Below are 21,087 nucleotides of genomic sequence, written 5' to 3'. Positions count from 1 at the left end.
GTCAGGACATTACTGTGATTTATATTTGACAGATGGGGTGTACAACCCTTTGAGCAACAGGTAGATAACATACACAGGGCAGCAGTGAATGTTGTTTAATAAGTGTGGTTTGTTATTAAATTAAATTTGATTTACTATTCCTACAAAAGGTAAAATATGCAGCTTTGTAACATGTATTGTGTTTTCTCTTTTAGCAAGTTCTCATGCATCAGTTTTGATTTTATTTCTGGTACTTGAATACTTGAAAACCTTTTTTCTAACCTCTCTTTGAGAAGACATCACGCCGAATCCCTGACGTCTTTGTTTCCACGTCCTTGTACATAAGACTTTAATTTTGTATGAGCTACTCAACCAGGAAAGATTTGCGTTATTTATTTACAAATTCAGTCATGAAGTAATAAAGTATAAGTTATGTCTGTTTTATAGGATGCGTTTGAAAGTCATTTTTGATTATTAATATGTTATACATATGAAAAATCTTCAATTTTTACTCTTCAAAATCTGGAAATTACCTCTTAACACAACAACAGAGCTGCCGATGTTTGTTTTAGTTCATTTGTTGTATATTTTATTTAGACAGACAATGGAAGAGAAAGGCTTTTTAATGAGGTGCACTAGAGATGATTCCAGGTAATAGATAACTATTGATCTTGTTTGCAGACAATTCATATGTGCATCTTGGTAAAATTTACTACAAAACAGGACCACAACCTTTTGTTTCGTTTTTCTCTTCATGAGGCAGATCTAAGAAAGGGTTTGAGCTCACAGAAAAGGTTTATCGATATTTACAATTTTAAAAAACAGACATGCATGCCATGCATTTATTTTACAATCTGTGCTCAAAAGAAGTCTAAGTAAACTTTTGAAAAATTATTTATTTTTGTAAATTTTTGAGATGTTTTGTGTTTGCTGATGACGAAATCCTTAAAAATTCAAAAAGTTGATTTTGTAATATTGCAGTCCTAGTGCATCCTGTTGTGTATTTAAACTTGGATTAATTGTGGTTAATACAAGGACTTTGGTACAGTTCTAATATGTTTAATTTGCAGTATTTACTTTCTTCATTAAACTCCTTGATTATGCATAACCATGAATTTATAATTATTTATCTTCTGACATGCGGAGGATGTAAAAAAAACAAAAAAAAAACAGACATGTATAATTGATTTGGGAAAACAGTCTGAAACTCATACGACCTGTGTGTCGTGTGGCGTTGTTGTTTAACCGCCTGTACAGGGCTTTGAACACACAACCCAGGCCTTGTCCACACGTAGCCGGGTTTTTGTAAAACCGAATATCCTGCCCCCTCCGTCCAGAAAAAAAAAAACTTACGTACACACCACCTCGTTTTTAGAAAAAAAACTTCATCCACACCTAACCGCATAAGTGCGTTTTTCAGCACATTCATAAGCATGCCGGACCTTTAGGTGGCAGTAGTTCCCCAAATCCTAGCAAAGTGGTGGAGAATAACCGTCCTTAATGTCGTCCTTCGCCTGTGTTGTTGAATGTGGAGCAGTATCTGGGCTTGTAAAAACAAGCAAGTAAAAAGCGCCTGTACAAGAAACGGCGCCCAAAACCTTGTGAGAGCGTCCATGCTGTTACCCAATGTAAACACAGGTCGCATATGTGACGTAAGAACATATTTTGTCGCAGGCGGTGACGTTTCGAAACGCAAAACCCCGGTTACTGATGTCCACATGCAGACGCATAAAACGGAGAATTCGCAAATCTTCACTTTGGTCGGAGTTTTTAAAAAGAATCGTTTTTGATGACGTAAATCTGCGTTTTCGTGTGGATGATAGGCCGAATCGTAGAAAAACATCTTCGTTTTGTGAGATACCCGGCTACGTGTGGACAAGGCCTCAGATTGCATAATTCTTATTAAATTCTTGCTGGTGTGAATCTTTAGGAGCATCATGAACAGCATCGCTTTACTTCATCAAACTGAATCGGGTTCATCTCTGTCCACAAATGCTAAATTGTGTTTTTCACAATAAAATCAGCCAAAAAGTTGTCTCCTCTTTGTATTAAGGAGCATAATGTCGGCTACTGCCTCAAGTATACTACAGGGTTATTTGACTTTAAATGCCTATTTGTAAGCCAAACTGGGAATGTTTGATTTATTAAAAAAACATGATGAAAAAAAGGTTGTTCCTGTATTTATTTTTTACATGTCCTGTTTTTGAATGTTGTCTGTGCCACAACTTTAGAACCACCTGCCTGATACTGTCAATGATAGAACCATCTGTGCTGCCTTAACACGTTATAGGACATTATATTCTAAGGCCTCGCCACTTAAGCAATTCTCAAATGAAATCTATGGGAGACTGAAACCCCATAGAGGGCAATAAAAAAACATCTCACTCTCCCTCTGAACAGCCAATCATCTGCTTTCTAAAAGCTATCACGGAAACATAAGTAGTACAAGTATGAGGGAAAATGCTTTTTTGCCTTATTTTAGGACAAAGTCACCAAACCTTTTAAACAGTTTTTATTAAATTGGACTGGTAATTCTCTACATGTACTTTTTATGTCCTGTTGAGTGCTGAAATTGCAGATATGTCTCACTTCTCTTTCATTCATGAAGCTGAAGCCACACCCTTATTTCTAAGAGTGTCAGGTCTCCAATTTCTCCACAGGATCTTCTGTTCACAGCTAAAAGACTAAATCCTACTTTTATATTTGCTTACACAGATTAAAACATTTAGGCAAGTCTCCACAAACATTACATGTTCATTTTGTATATTACAAAATAAATAAATCTTGGCCTCACCAGAAAACGTCACATTATAAGCATATTATGGAACTTTTTGCGTTATTTTTCAACATAGTCTCCCTCAACTTCAATGCACTTGTTTCACTGATGTTGAAGCTTCGTGGAAGAAGGTGTGAATGTGAGTGTGATTGTATGTGTAGCTCTGTCATAGACTGGTGACCTGTCCAGGTGTCTCCTGCCTTCACCGTAAGTCAGCTGGGATAGACTCCATCCCCCCCAAACCTGATCTCAATGAGGATTAAGCGGTGTAGAAATATTTACGACAGTCAGAAAAGATACTTAGAGAAAGGTTACACTTGGTTTCTTGGGGCACAGCTACACCCCACTGATACTTAAAAACCATGTTAGTCTTCACATCACAACTGCTTTACTGCACACAAACAATAAAATATGAATCACATTCACCAGACTCACAAGTGCTTTCATCTTTACTAGCTTCTGTTGTTGTTGAAAGCCAAGAAATGTACCTGCAGAAATTGCACAGCATAAAGTTTGTGTCATTTGCACAAACCTGTGTATATTCATTAGTCTTGTTGTGTTGTAAATCTCATTTAAGCACACAGTTCTCCAATGATTTTGTCTTCCAGTTACATAAAGTTGGGTGACTTTAGCAAGACAGATCATTTTAAAAAATGATCAAAGCTGAAGCAACCAAAGCAAATATAATCTGACTTACACTGGCTGAGCAAAACCAGCGCGTTATGCATTTCCTAGAATGAAACTTGGTAGCATCTTTCAGCAGACAGATAAATGCTCAGATCTCAAGCCTCATCTTTTGTAACACGTCCTCCAGAGACAGTCATGTAAATTGGTTCGTTGTGTAATGAATAATATTATGAAAAACACAGGACAGTTTATGTAAGGGAGTGTTATTCATGGCTTTGTGAGCTAATATTTCCCACAGGGTTTCCCTTCTTAACACTTAGTCCAGGGACTTTAGTAACATCTTGCATTAGATTTCTCATTTATGCTTACCTTGCATCACCTGTTTACAGTGTACAGTTGCACCAGTGAGATGAAGCTGCAGTGCTGCTGTAGAGAAAGTACCTGTGGCAACAAACCTGGCATCAGCTGGACTATTTTCACCCCATGACCTTCAAATGAGAAAAATGAGAAAGTCACTGGAGAAACTGTAAGACTAATGTCTTTAGCATAACAATTGAAATAATAATAATGTTGGACAAATTAACTGAAACAGATCATCTCACAAAAAGGGAAATATGAAAGACTTTGTTAGGACATTACAGGCTTAGCCACATTGGACTCCTTCAACAATCAGATCAATTAGTTTGTTTTCTCCTGCAGCATGTATGACTACAGCTTTGTCAGCCTATCCAAAGCAGTTACTGAAGTCGTCCCAATAGCTCTACTCAACACCAGCCAATCACAGCTTGGATGGGACATGGTGTTATGAAGGGACAGTTAATGTCCCGCAGACTGCCCCAATCCAAAAGTGGCATTAGTCTCTGTGCAGGGACCCTATAAAGCCCTAGTCCCAGTGATGTGCTGGTACATCCAGGAAGGTTCTGCAGAAGGTGGGGAAGCCTGCAGGACACAGTGAACCCTGTAAGGTAAGATGGGCTGATGGGACTTCTCTGAAACCTTTTGTAAAATAAATCTTACATGGAGTATTTTTTGCTTATCTGCTCCTATGTGTATCAAACCAGAACTACTTCTCACTATGGATAATTAATACGGACTTTTCACTTTTCTACCAGCTTCTGGAAGAAAATCATCAGCACTTCTTCTGTACGATGCTCAACGCCACTCTAATTCCAGCCACCAACCTCTATGTGAACTCCACCACCCTGGAGGCCCCCTTGGTCCTCCACTGTGGTACCAGTTCCCAGTGTGTGCTGTGGCTCCTTACGGCTTCATTTTCTACTTTGGGGTCAAAGTGTTCAACCTGGCCGTGGGGGCGCCCTGTAACGTCCTGGTCATCTGGCAGATCGCAACCAAGAAAAGTGACTCATCCACATCCGACATCTTCATCTTCAACCTGGCCATCCTAGACGCCTACTTCTGCCTGATGACGCCCATAGAAATGGTGAACCGACTGCTGCTGGACAACAGCCGCATCTGGTACTTTCAGAGATTTGCATATGGGATCAAGGACGTTGCACCACTTTTTCTGGTGAGTTTTTGTTCTGTATTTGTACATTTGCATATTTGTAAACACTACCAGTCAAAAGTTTGGACACACCCTCTCATTCAATGGTTTTTATTTTACTATTTTCTACATTATAGATTAATACTGAAGACTTCAAAACTATAAAAGAATACATATGGAATTATGTTGTAATCCACAACAAATCTATCTTTTAATCTACAATGTAGAAAATAATACAAATAAATAAAAAGGATTGAATGAGAAGGTGTGTTCAGCATTGAGATGTTTTCCCTTTTGAAAGGTAGTTGGAATTTGTAGTGTCCTTTCTCAAGCTGTACAGAACTTTCCATTATTTCTACAAACTTCTTTTCCTCTCTTGATTTCCTCTTGATCTGTAGAGGATCATTCATTGAAGTCATAGTTGTATTGGCTAGTTAACAGCTCCTCGATTCTGTCAACTGCAGTTCTGTTTGCATAAACAGAGAGGTAGACGCTCTCACCGTCACCAATTCCTTGCATTGGACTATTTATTACCCACCCCAGTAAGATTCGGATTGCATAGGGTCCTTCAGCTTGACTATTGATCTCCCAAGGCTCCAACAACGTGGATATATTGGTGCCAATTAACAGATCAATATCAGTGTTGATGCGTGGAAAGTTAACATTTTTCAGATAAGGCCATCTAGCCAGCTCCTCTTCACTGATTATGTTGTCTGTGGAGACAGGCATCTCTTTCTGAGTGAATACATTAGGAAGATGGTAGAAATGTTTACCAGACAACTCTGAAATCTCCAGGCCATTAATGATGGAATTTGTCACGGTCTTATTGTGACCCATGGTACGGAAACGGATCTTGGCCTTTCATCCATGTGTATTCAACTTGTGATGACGTTTTTCAGAACAGAAAGTACCTGTACTCCCTGGGTCTAGAAAGGCATATGTTTTAATAACCTTGTCTCCTTTTGAATTCTTCACCAGAACAGGCACAATGTGGAGTATACTATTGCAGTGGCCAGCCCCTGTATGACCACATGTTGAGGAAGTCGTGCAGATTTCAGAGGACCCCTTTGGCTGCTCTGAACCCTTCTGGAAAGTTTTTTCCCTTTGACCAATGTGCAAAATACTGGGATGCTTTTGGCTGCACAGTTTGTAAGTGATGCGCCTATCGCAATTCTTACTTAAGTGTCCTGTGTTTAAGCAGCTGAAACATAGCCCTTTATCCTTTAGAAAGTCTAATTTTTCCCAGTGTAATTTATTTCCCAGTTGTTGACATTGTTCCAATGCATGACCATCATGTCCACAATACAGGCACGAAGTAGTGTTTGTCTGGGAAATATCTTTGCTCTGAATCTCTTCATTTTCAACAGTTTTACATCTGTCATTTATGGAAACATGGGTAGCAAAGCTATTTCTTTTCAAATGTGATTTGATTTGAGGTTTGATTAGTCTGGTTATTCCTTTAACCAGTGGAGCGTCCTGTATGTTGCCAAAGACGGGATCTGAGGTAAGTCTGATCTGCTTCTCTACGAAGTTGACAAGGTCACAGAAACATGCTCTTTGACCAGTTGTCTCAAAAGTGGCACATGCCTTTGCTCTCCATTTCTCTCTCAGTTTGTATGGGAGCTTCTGACTCAGAATTTTCATATTAGCCAGCATGTTTAACTCCTCTAAATATCGCAGTTCCTCCATAGCATTGTAGCACTCACGAAGGAAGAGTCCATATGCTTTCAGCACTTTAGCATCCTCCGACTTGACGCTTGGCCAACCAGTGACCTTTTCCATGTAGGCTGCTGTTATATTAAATTAATTTCCAAAGTGCTCTTTTAGTAGTTGCTTGGCAGCACCATATCCCTTTTCGGCAGTCATGTGAAGGCAGCTGTGTACAATGTCCCTTGGCTGTCCCCTTGTTTACTGCTCCAGGTAGTACAGACAATCTCCTTTGCAAAAAGTCTTTGCCTCCACACAATGGTCAAATGCTTTCATAAATGAATTGAACTACAGAGGGTCTCCATCATAAGTTGGCATTTCTCGGTGTGGCAGTAACTGGGATGTTTGCAACCAGAAGAGCTGTTACATCATTTTGTTGTTGTACCACACTGTAGATATCTAATGATGGTTGATTTTGGCTTCACTTTCCTCTCCAGTATTGTCAACAGTAAGATTTTCTTCATTTAGTCCAGCAGGACCAATCACAGCAGCTGGGCAGCTTTGAGCATCAGACAACCATTTATTTACAACAGCAATAAACTCAGAGACATTCAGCATTTTAGCCTGATACCATATATCATGTTTTTCTGCCTCATCCTCAGGCAATAGACCCAGCAAAACCTTATGTACCCGGTATTTTATCGGACAAACCCATGTACTTGTTAAATTCATTTTTAACCTCATTTACACACTCTTTGTTTTTCATCAACAGAATAGATTCTTTAAGTTTAGACAAATTATTAAAATTAACCTTTCTTTCTTTCCAAACTACTTATTTTTTCCAGTAAAGCCTTTTCTGTTGGCTTCACCTGACGTTTTTTCTCAGTTTGATTTTTGTCTCCACACCTATAACAGTCTCAGTCTCAAAATGTCTCTCCGTTTTGTCCTCTTCTGCCATTTGGCCGAAATTTAATGGTTTATTTATAAACCCCCAAATATTGTCACGTAATATCAGCACCGAAGCACACCAGGACGCGCAAAGTTCATTTAAAACAGGAGTTTGCTACCAGTGCATTGAATTTACGCTCACCGTACCATTATGTGTGCACACAGTATTTACAGTATAGCCATTCATAAACATCAGCTGAACCTCCTACCCCAATCGTGCGTTGGCCGGCGTTGACATCCCGACGTGTGATGCTGGTGTTCCTATGGCTACGGCGGCTAGTTCCGACTGCTAGCTCCGGCGGCTAGTTCCGACTGCTAGCTCCGGCGGCTAGCTCCGAGGGCTTCTCCGGCGCAGCTCCAGTCCTGGTCCCAGGGCAACAAGTCCGGTTCTTCTCGATCCAAAACGAGGCAGTTTTCGACTTAAATTGTAGTGGCTATGTCCTGTACTTAGCCCTGCTGGTTGTGGATAGTGGTATTCGAGAGTTTTGACATGCACTCAACTAAAAATAAACAAACGGATTCTTAAGAGTCAAAATAGTCCCAGACATTTATTATCGTTCTTTACCCGTAACTTAAACTTGGTCATAAATAAAATAATAAAACGCAAAGAAAGTCGAGCGCAGTTGAAAACTGTGTGGCTCTGTGTGTCTGTCCAACAACACCTGAACCAAATTATACAATCAGCTAAATACTGTAATGCTGTGAGCTAATCATGTTCTGTGCCTTTAAGACAGAGTGCACGCTGACTGGCAGCTGTCGGTCACAAGGGACTTTTAGGCAAGTTTACGGAAGTTAATGTGTGTGTTTTGCCTCTTCTCGGTTGGGACTGAGGCTGGTAAGGTTGAGGTGGCGTGGGTTACGGCCAGAACAGTAGCCCGTTCTGTAACTGTGTTTTAGAGAATAAACGTGAAGGCTCAGCTATTGGAAGTGTGATTATTTCACACCAGCAGAATATTACAATACCTTCATTGACCCCAGGCCGTCAGCCTCAGGTAAAGAAATACAGCCCCCTGGCGTCTTGGGTGGGGAATTACAAAAACAAGAGCAACATGAAATATGGCTCGTACAGGTGCTATACAAATAAAGTTATTTTATAATCAGAGCCGGGTTCTGCTCCAGGTTTTTCCCTGTTAAAACGGTGTTTTCTTGCCAGTGTCTCCTTAGGGCTGCTCTGGTGTTCAGGCATATGGGTTCTGTGAAGCGTCTTGAGACAATTAGATTGTAACTGGCGCTATATAAATAAAATTGAATTATAATTATTATCATCAGTTATTTTTTAAAAATTGTTTAACATTTTGGACACACAAGTATTCTATTAAGATAATTTCTAAACTTTCTTCTAGGCAGAATCTGAACCTTTTTAATTAGCAAAATGTGTAGTTTTCTTATCAGTTTGGTCCTTGAGAGGCTTAAAAGAGGAGAGTAAATGACAGTGCCAAGGCTATTTTTGCCTTTTTTTGCTCCTTTTCAACACAACTGCCTATGAATTAAATAATTTTTTTATAAAAACAACCAGAGAGCTGACACCCTTTTTTAAAAAATCAAAAGTTGAACATTGTTTATATTTGTAAAACAGTTTACTGTATATAACACCTGTATAACATCCATCATCAGCGAGGTAGTTTGATGTGCAGAGAAGTTTTTTAATGAAGGGTTTTAATTGATGTTCGGCCATTTTACTGAAGCTTCAGTTAAAATTCAGCTCAAACATACCTCCTCCTGTCTGCTAGGTGTGTATCTCTCTGGACCGCTACATCGCCGTGGTCCATCCAGTGCTATTCGCTGGTATCCGTGACAACAAGTTCCGCATTGGCGTTTCTGTGGTGGTCTGGGGCCTCATCCTGGCTTACGGCCTAACAAAATGCACCCTGGGAGCCATGAGTGTCAACGAGGTCTTCAGCGGAGTCATCCTGTTTGCATTCGCGGTCATGGTCTTCTGCAACATCTCCGTCATCTGGGTTCTCCGCCGCTCTGTGGTGGGAAAAGAGGAGATGCACCCTGTGAAGAAGAAAGCCTTCAAGATGGTGCTGATCATCTTGGCCATCATCGTGGCCAACTACCTGCCTCCTGTGGCGCTCATGCCTTTCGCGTCCTACTACTCGTTCTTGGTCTTCCGCTGTCAGATCAGCATCAGCGTGTTCTCCATCATGGATCTGAGCTGCAGCGTCGAGCCGCTCCTCTACATCACAAAGATGGAGCGTGTGGACGGCAGGTGCTGCAGCTTGAGTTTGATGTCAAGGTGTAATCAGTCTTCCTGTCATTAACCGACCCGAACTTGGAAGATTCTTTCAAAAATGTTAGTGGACAAAGACCCTGCATGTACCAGTTTTTGTTTTGTTTTTTAATATTCCCGTTGTTACCCAATGTATAACTCCATAAGTCTGCTGAACTGTGGCCAGGACATGTTTGGCCAAAAATTTTGTTAAAAACTCACCTATTTTTTCTATTAAAAAAATACATATGATGGGACAAAAAGATAAAAATTCTCTGAAGCATTCACCCTCTAAGCCAGCAGCTACATCAAGTAAATACTGTGAGACAGATAAAGCATCAGCTAAAGCTAAAACAAAATGAAGACTTTTCTATTATCAGTGATAGAAAATTCTTATTTTAGTCCACATACAACATAACTAAATGCTTAGCAGAGTAGCAATAATTACCATTATACACTATAAGGGAATTCATGCAGGTTCAGTTTGGTTATTCAAGGTCTTTTTAAGCCAGATATCTAAATCAATGTCCTTCAATTACTAATTACCATGAATACACATTTTGTTGGTGGATATTGCCGTTTTCAGCAGACAAAATTATTACTCAATAACTGATTTTAACATTTATCCCAAACATGTAATTATGATAACAGTCTTTCTTTTACATAGTTTGTTGTCTAGTGTCAAACTTTAAACTCTTAGGGGAAATATGGGCTGCCCTTTTCAGAAGAAAACCAAGTTTGTGTGTGTTTTTTAATATGCTAAGAGACACATCAATAAGACACGCCATGGTTGACAATTTCCATCTTAAAACTGCAGTGTACAGATGATGAGCAACTGAGGGGTGAGTGGAGAAAGACAAACTCCACAGATCTGCACATGACAAAGGAAGCAACGCTGCAGTAACATCTAAGAAGCCATTTTAAGGGAGAAAATTAATATTTTTGCAGAAAAAACTTCTGAATATGTCACTGTGAAATACAGTTTCAGAAGTATAATCATTGACTGGAGAGAGACTTTCAATACAATATATAACTTTAAATGTTCACCTCCAGAAGTATGTTAAGGAGAGAGAAATGCAGTTATGTGACATTTAACACAGGGGAGCTTTTTTTCTTATTTGTGCTGAACATTTACACTGCAACCAGCAGGTTTACAAAACATTCAAAGAGGCCTTGAGGGACATAGAACATATCAGTGAGTATAACAGAAGTAGGTGAGGTTGTTGGTTAAAGTGGGCATCATTTATTCCCAGGTGTATGATTACTGAAAGAGCATTTCCTTCTCTGCTCCTCCTATGGCAACCAGTAACAGAAACCCTCTCGTTAACAAAGACGTCTATTAATCCATTTTAATGACAGCCAGGGGCAGTGTCTGGTTTACTGAGCACTGATGAAGCATTTAGTCAGTTTTTAAATCAGCCCTATTATCAGACATGCACAATGGGACCAATTAGTGGCAGTGTAATGAGTAGACATGTAGATTAGGTTAGTTAATAAACTAAATACTGAACACACTGCAATTATTAAAGGACTGACAATATGCTGTGGAAAGACTATATAACATGATTAAAGACACACCTCCCCTTTTAAGAATTGTGTTTGATATAGTCTCTGAAATGGATCATAGAATTCAGAAAAAGTCTTTATTTTGATCAAAACGTACTAAATTATAAATGTGTACAGGTGTTTGTCATCTTACAGTATATTTGTGGAAGGATTTCCATGCAGAGCTGTCTTTGCATTTCGTCATTTGATTAGAAAATGTGGATTTTATACAGATACTTCAATAAACTTATTAAAACGACAATGAGAAGTCTAATTTGAATTAAAGCTGCAAGCAGCGTTGGACGGGTCCTCGCATCCATGCTCGTCGTCGAATCCACGCACGTCCACCAGGTGGCGCTGCGACCGAGAGTGTATATTGGCCTATGGATGTGATCACGTCCGCACTCTGATGACACATATAACATTTCAGGCAGATCGGACCATGTCCAGGCTAGTTATAGAGCTTTTCCTTCTATCCACCAGGTGGCGTTATGACTGTGGCTGTATTTCAGCATGTGAATGTCATCAGGGCGGGACTCTGATCATACATGTAAAGTTTGAGGCAGATTAGAGTATGTTTAGGGCAGTTACACAGCAGTTGATGTGTCATGTCGAAGCATCAAAGTTTGGGAGCCTGCCATGGCCACGCCCTCAGACTTTTGTGGAGCATTTTGATAACTTTTGATCACCCATGCCTGGAGTACATCCTGGCTGAATTTCATATCTGTCGGTGTTACCCTGTTTGAGTTGATAGCTTTTCAAAATGTCTAAAAATGACCCAAAATTGAAGGTTGGTGTTAAATTCTAGAAAGAAGAAGAAGATTAAAGAAAGAAAATACATAAAAAAGAAGCAATTAAATAAATGGGAAAAAGTTAAGACAATTAAACTTTTATAAAGTATGGGGGGAAAAAAGATGTAAGAAATTAAAGAATTGTATTTAATAAATAAACAGGAAATTTGTAAATAAGTGTTGTAGTCTTTTGCAGTTAATTGATGGATAGGCGTAGTGAGAGACAGCCAGACAATGGGGTAGAAATAAGAATGAGAACAACTAATATAGCACAGGGTTGCGAGCGGGAATCGAACCAGGGCCTCAGCATTGAGGACCAACTACATGCGTCAGTGGCTTAACCCGCAGAGCTATATGATCACACATGTTGGCTGTCAGCAAAGGTGTATCAATCCAATAGAAAGTCTAGGGGTAGGGTTCGGGTTACAGAGGAAGGTCCTGACAGTAGCAATGTACCAAAAACATGGATATAAAATTATACATTTTTTCATAATTTAATATTAAGTCACACTAGCCAAAAAATTCTTAGAATAAAGTTGGGGTTTTTCCTTCAGCCGTTGTGGTTGCACTGTACCTTTAGGTTATCTAGATCTACAACGGCTGAAGGAAAAACCACGGATTAATTTCTCAGAATATTCGGCTGCTTAGTATTAACATTAAAAATATTTATGTGTAATATTAATTACCCTATTTTTTTCATTACAACTGTAAGGACCTTCCTCTCCAACCCTAACCCTACCCCTAGACTTTCTATTGGATTAATACACGTTTTCAAGACCAGAACATGTGTGTCATGTAGCTCTACGGGTTACGCCTGTGATGTTCAGGACTCATTCTTGTATTTTACACTCTCTGATGTTTTCTTTTCTTCATGTCTAGTGTGTGAATCATTTCTGGTTTGTCTCTTCAGTGTCTCATGTGGCCCTGCAGCTTCTCCTCCTCCACCTCCTCCTGAAGCCTTCATCTTCTTCATCATCAGCTGCTCAGTGACTCTGTTGGACGTCTCACCGTGTGGCAGCAGCTCAGGTCAGTGGTGAAGATCCTCTTTATCAGCTCCACACCCACAGACGTAGTGAACGCAGCGTCTGTTGTTGTGCTAATAAGAAGCTGCATCTGAGCAGCAGCAGCTCTGTTCACTCCAGCCTCAGTCACACATGGAGTCAGAGCAACACTCTGTCAGAGCTGATTCCTCAATGTTAGATCTGATTAATCTCTCTCTAGTAACAGGTTATGTACCACAGGCTTTTAAGGTTGCTGTAATCAAACCTTTACTTAAAAAGCCCACTCTAGATCCAGATGTTTTAGCCAACTATAGACCAGTTTCCAACCTCCCATTTCTCTCCAAAATTCTGGAAAGAACAGTTGCAAATCAATTATGTGAACATTTACAAAGGAATAGCTTGTTTGAAGAGTTTCAGTCAGGCTTCAGAGTGCATCATAGCACAGAAACAGCTCTGGTGAAAGTTACTAATGACCTTCTCATAGCGTCAGATAATGGACTGGTCTCTATACTTATTTTATTGGACCTTAGTGCAGCATTCGATACAATCGACCACAAACTTTTATTACAGCGACTAGAACATTCTATTGGCATTAAAGGGACAGCACTGGACTGGTTTAAATCCTACTTATCAGACAGGTTCCAGTTTGTGCATGTCAACAATGACTCTTCTGAGCATACTAGGGTTAATCATGGAGTTCCTCAGGGTTCTGTCTTAGGACCAATACTGTTCACATTATACATGCTTCCCTTAGGCAACATTATTAGGAAGCACTGTATTAATTTCCATTGTTATGCTGACGACACTCAATTGTATTTATCTATGAAGCCAAATGAAACTAATCAGCTAGCTAGACTGCAAGATTGTCTTAAGGACATAAAGACCTGGATGACCTATAATTTCTTACTACTAAATTCAGACAAGACTGAAGTCATTGTATTTGGCCCCAAACATCTTAGAGAATTGCTTTCAAAGCATATAGCTACTCTGGATGGCATTACATTGGCCTCCAGTACTACTGTGAGGAACCTCGGTGTTATCTTTGACCAGGACATGTCCTTTAACTCGCACATAAAACAAATCTGTAGGACTTCCTTTTTCCACCTGAGAAATATTGTGAAAATCAGGAACATCCTGTCTCAGAGTGATGCAGAAAAACTAGTCCATGCATTTGTTACTTCTAGGCTTGACTACTGTAATTCCTTATTATCAGGTTGTCCCAATAGCTCTCTGAAACATCTACAGCTGATCCAAAATGCTGCAGCCAGAGTACTGACGGGAGTTAGCAAGAGAGATCATATTTCTCCTATATTGGATTCTCTTCATTGGCTTCCTGTTAAATCTAGAATAGAATTCAAAATCCTTCTTCTGACATATAAAGCTCTTAACAACCAATCTCCATCATATCTTAAAGACCTGATAGTACCATATTATCCTAGCAGAACTCTTCGCTCTCAGACTGCAGGCTTACTTGTTGTTCCTAGAATCTCTAAAAGTAGAATGGGAGGCAGAGCCTTCAGTTATCAGGCGCCTCTCCTGTGGAACCAGCTCCCAGTTTGGGTTCGGGAGGCGGACACCCTCTCTATTTTTAAGACCAGGCTTAAAACCTTCCTTTTCGACAAAGCTTATAGTTAGGGCTGACTGGGGGACCCTGACGGGGTATGCTTGTGTTTTCATTTGCACAACTGACTTCCCCTCTTGACGTCCCTTAGTTCTGCCCCTAGTTATGCTGCTATAGGCCTAGACTGCTGGGGAACCTCTCTTGATGCACTGAGCCCTTCTCTAACTACCTATGTATTTACTACATATACCATTATTGCATTACATTCACTCTGTTTCTTTCTGTGTCCTTTCTCCGAGTGTCCCTGGTCCCAGAGCTGGATGCTTCAGATGTGTGGCTGTGTTTTATGGTCCTTGTGTCCCACCCCCCACCTCTCTATCTCTACCCCTCTATCTCTACCTCTACCCCTCTATCTCTACCTTTCTACCTCTTCTGTCCCTCTCAACCCGCCCGGCCAGCAGGCAGATGGTTCCCCCCACATTAGAGCCGGGTTCTGCTCGAGGTTTTTTTCCCTGTTAAAAGGGTGTTTTCCTTGCCACTGTCGCCTTTTGGCTTGCTCTGGGGGTCAGGCATATGGGTTCTGTAAAGCGTCTCGAGACAATTTGACTGTAATTGGCGCTATATAAATAAAATTGAATTGAAAATTGAATTGAACTGAGAGCTCTCAGCAGTTTTCTACCCATTTAAGAACAGGACAAACCGAACAAGCTGTTGTATCGATTTGTCCACGATTTCCTCTCATGTGTCCATTTTAAGGAGTTTGCAGTCAACCAAGGCCGACTCAGAATCACTCCCACCGGGAAGATCTGTGAAGGAAGGTCCACCCGGCTGGTCCAGAAGCTCCGGTCCAGCAGAGCAGCGTCAGGATGGAGACGTAACCGGGTGAGTTAACTAGAGAGGCGACACATTCACATAGAAAATCCAACAATTCCTTCTGTTTTTACAGTTTGTGACTCTGGTAAATGGTGTCATTTTTCAAAGCTGGTGGGTTTTGGGCTTCACAGATTGAACCTAAATGCTTTTCTTAAACAAACTGCTGAGCTGCTGCACAGTGAAATGTTTGAGTGGAGCTCAGGATGAAAGCATCAGAGCTGTTTTACATGTTTTTATGTTCAGCTAATATCATTTCCTCTGGACAATGTTTGTGGTGTTAGAAGTGGACGTTTGTAGGGAGTTTTCAGTTGTAATACTTAAATGCATAAATATTTGCAGTGGTGGTTTCACTGCAAGCATCTACTGATGTCACCAGTGAAGTAAATAAAAACAGCATTTGTTGAACTTTACGCCTCTCAGTGTCTGCAGTTAGTTTAGCTGAATCAATGCAAAGATATTTCTATTTTTCTACATGACAGGAATGTCAGTGAAATCCAAATGCTAAGAATAAACAAGTGATCTGCCTGGTCACAGATCCCACTTTAATCCAAAATAAAGACTTTGCAAGGAAATGAACTTGAAATATGAGCCACCAGTAAAAGTTGTGATCAGACAGAAGGGCCTGTATTTTATCTTTGGAGAAGTTTAACATGTAAGTTTGTGCAGCTGATCAGTGGTGAGGCCTGTGGATGACTGGAGATGTGTGTGGACACTTAGACGAAGCAGCAAATGTGTTGAAAATGAGTTGTCTTCTCAGAGTCTTGAAGATGTTTTGTCAGAGCTAAGAAAGAAGTAAGAGATCCTGCAGGTGATTGTTGAGTGGTGTTGAGGAATTTGAATGTAGAGGAATAGCAAAGAGATTTTGAAGATATTTAAGCCATAAGTTGTATTTATTTGTTTGCTGTTCTCTCCCATTTGTAGTGAAGAGAAGTGATTTGACATGAAGAATGTGATTTGTGTGGCTTTGAAATTGTGTTAAAATGTAAAAATGAGTGATAGAGAAGAGTGTGACTTTTTAGTATTGTGTTTTTTAGCGTGTTCTTTAAAAGTTGTAGGTAGATTATCTTCTTTTTTTGATTTTGTGGATTGTTTTTTTTTCTTTCAGTGTTGATGTCACCGCCTTGAGGAATAGAAGAAAAGCCTGTATTTGGGTATGTAGGACTGGTAGTCCAGAGGTAGTGGTGGTGGCTTGGAACCTGGAGAGTGCAGGTTTGATCCCCCACCCTGCTCAAGCTTTTTTTTTACATTTGGGCAAAATTTGCCAAAAATCTTTTCGTGCCTTCGTGCCTTCGTGCCTTCGTGCCTTCGTGCCTTCGTGCCTTCGTGCCTTCGTGCCTTCGTGCCTTCGTGCCTTCGTGCCTTCGTGCCTTCGTGCCTTCGTGCCTTCGTGCCTTCGTGCCTTCGTGCCTTCGTGCCTTCGTGCCTTCGTGCCTTCGTGCCTTGCTTTCCTTTTTTCCAGGATCCGATCCAGTCCAGTCCAGTCCAGTGACACTCCACACCACAGCGGGGATTCGAACCATGACCATCCACATGACAGACACACACCCTCTGTGTGAGCTATCTGTCACACAAGGTCCCTGGTGGAGTTTGTTGTAATGATGGTTGCAAGAGGTTGTCATGCAGCCAAAGTGTAAAAAGAGCCTTGAGCTGAATTCAAACCAAGGACCTCCTGGATGAGAGGCAGATAACTTACCACTGCACTATCCTTCCTACTGGGTGTAGCTGTTAGTTTTCGTAAATGATGGTACACAAAAGTATTAAGGAAGTGAAGATAATAAAGGTACTAAGGTACCGGGGAGGCAAAAAACTTACCTCTACACCACCTGTCCTACAAGATGTTGCTCTAACTTTGCTTAAATGATGCTATCAATTAGTACTGGCGCAACCAAACGACAAATAAAAGGTGTGAGTGGAGATCTGAATCATGTGAGGTTTGTTTCTGAGACTGAATACACCTGATCTCATCTGATCTGCAAAGCTAAGCAGGGTTGGGCCTGGTTAGTATTTGGATGGGAGACTACCTGGGAATACCAGGTGCTGTAAGCTTTTTACTTCTCCTCACAACCTGAACAACACACTGCTAGCGACAGCTATCAACTAAAACCTCTTGGTTTCTTTATTATACACTCTATGAGGTGGATAAGCTGCAGCTCATGCTGATTTATTGCTGCTTCTGGTTGGAGCCAAAGAACAAAGGCTTCACCTGTTGGAGCAGCTGATGTCCTGCAGCCTCTTCACCACAGAAAGCCTCTGACAGCTTCAATTCTTTACACTCTGACTGCAAGACACCAATCACATAGGAACATTTACATGTATGGAACAAAGAGCTGAGCTGACACTCAACATATGTTTGAGCATTTATTGATAAAGACATTCAAACATGTCTAGAGATAGAACACCAACGCACGGTGTAAGAAAGGTCAGAACAGACTTCACCTGCTCAGGAAACTGAGGTCCTTCGGGGTGCAGGGAGCAATTCTGAGGACCTTTTATGGTTGTGTGGTGGTATCAGCCATCCTGTATGGACTGGTCTGCTGGAGCAGCAGCATCACGGCTGCAGACAGGAAGAGACTAAAGAAACTGGTTAAGAAAGCAAGCTCTGTCCTGGGCTGGTGGTAGACAGGAGGATGATGACAAAGCTGTTGTCTATCATGGAGGACATCTCCCACCCCCTGCAGGAAACAGGACCATCACCGGCAGCTCCTTCAGGGACAGACTGCTTCACCCACGATGTTTGAAGGAGGTCCTTCCTTCCTGCAGCAGTCAGACTGTGTTCAATCAAGCCTGCTCCCAGTAGTTCAGATCACCCATGAAGTAACTGCAATAAAATGTAAATAAGTCAATATGTGCAATTTCACAGGTTTTTTTTTTTACAAGCATTTCTATTTCTTCTCTAAGGAGAAAGCATCTATTTATATCTGTGCACTGAGTGCTGCTTTTTTTTTTTTTTAACTTTTTTTCCTATCTGCTACTGCCACACTGAAAATTTCCCCACTGCAGGATCTACCTATCCATCCATCTATCTATGGTCCATCTACCTCCCTACCTATCTATCCATCCATCCATCCATCCATCTCTCTCACAGATGTGGGGGTTGATTCACCTGTTCTCAATCACCTTAATCCACGAAGGCCCGGTTCTTCATTCTTCCGCTCTCTGCCAGACCACAGACTTTGAAACCAGAACCTTTCTCCTACAATTAGTCTGGTTTCCCCTTTTTGTTTTCACCTTGGTTTAGTTATCCTTTCTGTGTTGGTTTTAGTTTCATTCGTTAAATAAACTCCTTGTAATCTTTGACCTGTGTCTGCAGATGTCCTGTGACACCAATGATCCCATCTGATATTTAGCATGTTTTCAATTATTGGTCCCATTTCTTAAAAAAAAAAAAAAAAAAAAAAAAGCCCCCTGAAATCTGATCAGATAAATGAATGTGAAACTACTTTGGGTCTGCTGCAGCTGCCTCCCTCTGATCTTGTTCCTGCCCACAGCACAATCTGATCAGTGAAACACTGAAGGACAACTTCAGCATGTAAAACATAAATAAGCAAAGGGCTGCAACTCCGTGATTATTTTAATTTTAACTTAACTTTTATGTGTCGTTCAAAAACTTTATTTTCTTCTGCAAATGTGTAGTGACTTTCCAAATCTTGGTTATTGTCTCCCTTGATTACAAAAAAAATCTGTATCGACCCAGAAAAAAACAAACATGTCAGGCACCCTATGATGTTAACTGTTTTGCCTGAATGTTTTTGTTTAAAATCCTCAGTAAATAACCTTTGACTGGTTGCTCTTAACCCTGTAAAACTCACTGCTGCAAAAAATACAAACATCAGCTTCATTTTTTAATTACTATTTTCTATTATATATATCTGAAATAAAACCTAATCTGTGGGGTCTGAGCAGCAGCGTGAGGTCTAAAGAAGCTGCCATCAGACTGCTGCACTTCTGTCCGTCACAGATGGGAGCCATGAGCTGCAGTGAAGTAGAAGAGCAGCACAAGGCAACCACCCACTTCCATCCATGACGCATTCAATTTGACTGACGCTAATGTTTTATTGACTTCCAACCACTAAACCAATATGATCACTGATGCACTGAGCTAGAGAAGTAATGTTACATTTCCAAAATAACTGGGGGAAATAACCGAAACTTCCTTCCTTAGGAAAGGAGAAAGTATAAGAGTATAAAGCAGTGCAAGAATAAATAAGAAAAAAAACGGTGCAAAAAATGCCCATAGCATTATATACAGAATGCCTTTATCTTTAAAAAAAAAAACAAACAAACATGTAGAAGACTATATACAGAGGATCAGGTTTCAGCGTATAACGATAGATCGACAGATGAATCCTTACTGTGAAAATATTTAAAGACATTGAACATTGTGCAATATAAGGTCAGTCAGCAGCCTCAGTTCATGCACACAAGAAAACTTTTATGCATTTTTTAAATAATAAATTTCTTCTCCATTTACAAGGCACAGAGAGATAACCGAAACTTCTTCCCTTAATAGTTCCTGTTTAGTTTGTGTGCTGTGTGTCAGGATTACTACACGTGGAAATGAATATCAAATTAAAAATCATTTCCATATCTTGACAAGTTGTTGCGATCAAAAAGTAAACTAAGCTGCAAGCAGCGTTGGACGGGTCCTCGCATCCTTGCTGGTCGGCGAATCCACGCACATCCACCAGGTGCGCTGCGACCGAAGAGTGCATGTCGGCTATGGATGCGATGAGGGCTGGACTCTGATCACACGTGCAAAATTTCAGGCAGATTGGAGCATATTCAGGCTACTTCTAGAGCTTTTCCTGTCCATCCACCAGGTGGCGCTGCGACCGAGAGTGTATATTGGCCTATGGATGTGATCAGGGTCAGACTCTGATCACACGTAAAATTTCAGGCAGATCGGACCATGTCCAGGCTAGTTATAGAGCATTTCCTTCCAACCACCAGGTGGCGCTGCGACCGAGAGTTTATATCGGCCTATGGATGTGATCAGGACTGGACTCTGATCACACCTGTAAAGTTTGAGGCAGATTGGAGCATTTTTAGGGCAGTTACACAGCAGTTGATGTTTCATGGCGAAGCATCAAAATTCACGAGGCCGCCATGGCCACGCCCTCAGACTTAAGGTGAGCATTTTGATAACTTTTGATCACCCATGCCTGGACTACATCCTGGCCGAATTTCAGCTCTCTCGGTGTTACCCTATGTGAGTTTATAGCTTTTCAAAATGTACAAAAATGACCCAAAATCGTCAAAACGTATGACATATAATTCAAAATGGCCGACTTCCTGTTGGGTTTTGGGCATGGCTGTCAATTACATTTTGGTGTGTCTTGACGAGTTACATATGCCTACCAAGTTTCATAATTCTAGGTGACACGTACTGGCCGTAGTAAATGTTTGAAATTTTCCAGGTGGCGCTATGGAGCCATTTTGCCACACACATGTGCAGTTTCCCTAAAATCTGAAATGGGTTGCCGGTCCAGATATGTGTGGTAATTTTGGCGAGCATTTGAGCATTTTTAACCTTTCAAAAAGTACTTTGTTTATTCCGGCCGGCAACAGCGTTTTATGAATCGTCAAAATCTTCACACTGTGCCATCGTCAATGTGTGGTCACT

General features: G+C 40.7%; 1 protein-coding gene and 1 long non-coding RNA gene across 2 annotated transcripts; both read left to right on the top strand.

The window, feature by feature from the left end:
- Positions 1-4,277: 4,277 nt before the first annotated feature.
- Positions 4,278-12,597, top strand: LOC129347593 (G-protein coupled receptor 4-like). The gene is made up of 3 exons (XM_055005301.1): positions 4,278-4,311; positions 4,495-4,910; positions 9,212-12,597. The coding sequence occupies exons 1-3, from the start codon at positions 4,278-4,280 to the stop codon at positions 9,743-9,745; spliced, it is 984 nt and encodes a 327-aa protein (XP_054861276.1). The 3' UTR covers positions 9,746-12,597.
- A 239-nt stretch (positions 12,598-12,836) lies between these two features.
- On the top strand, positions 12,837-18,880 carry LOC129347547 (uncharacterized). The gene is made up of 3 exons (XR_008599688.1): positions 12,837-13,055; positions 15,348-15,473; positions 16,924-18,880. It is a non-coding gene; the product is annotated as an uncharacterized LOC129347547 (long non-coding RNA).
- The last annotated feature ends 2,207 nt before the right edge of the window (positions 18,881-21,087 follow it).

Source organism: Amphiprion ocellaris, chromosome 19 (genome assembly GCF_022539595.1).
Source record: "Amphiprion ocellaris isolate individual 3 ecotype Okinawa chromosome 19, ASM2253959v1, whole genome shotgun sequence".
NCBI classification, from domain to species: Eukaryota; Metazoa; Chordata; class Actinopteri; family Pomacentridae; genus Amphiprion; species Amphiprion ocellaris.
The sequence above is the reverse complement of the archived record's forward strand: the minus strand, read 5'-3'. Positions and strand labels throughout refer to the sequence as shown.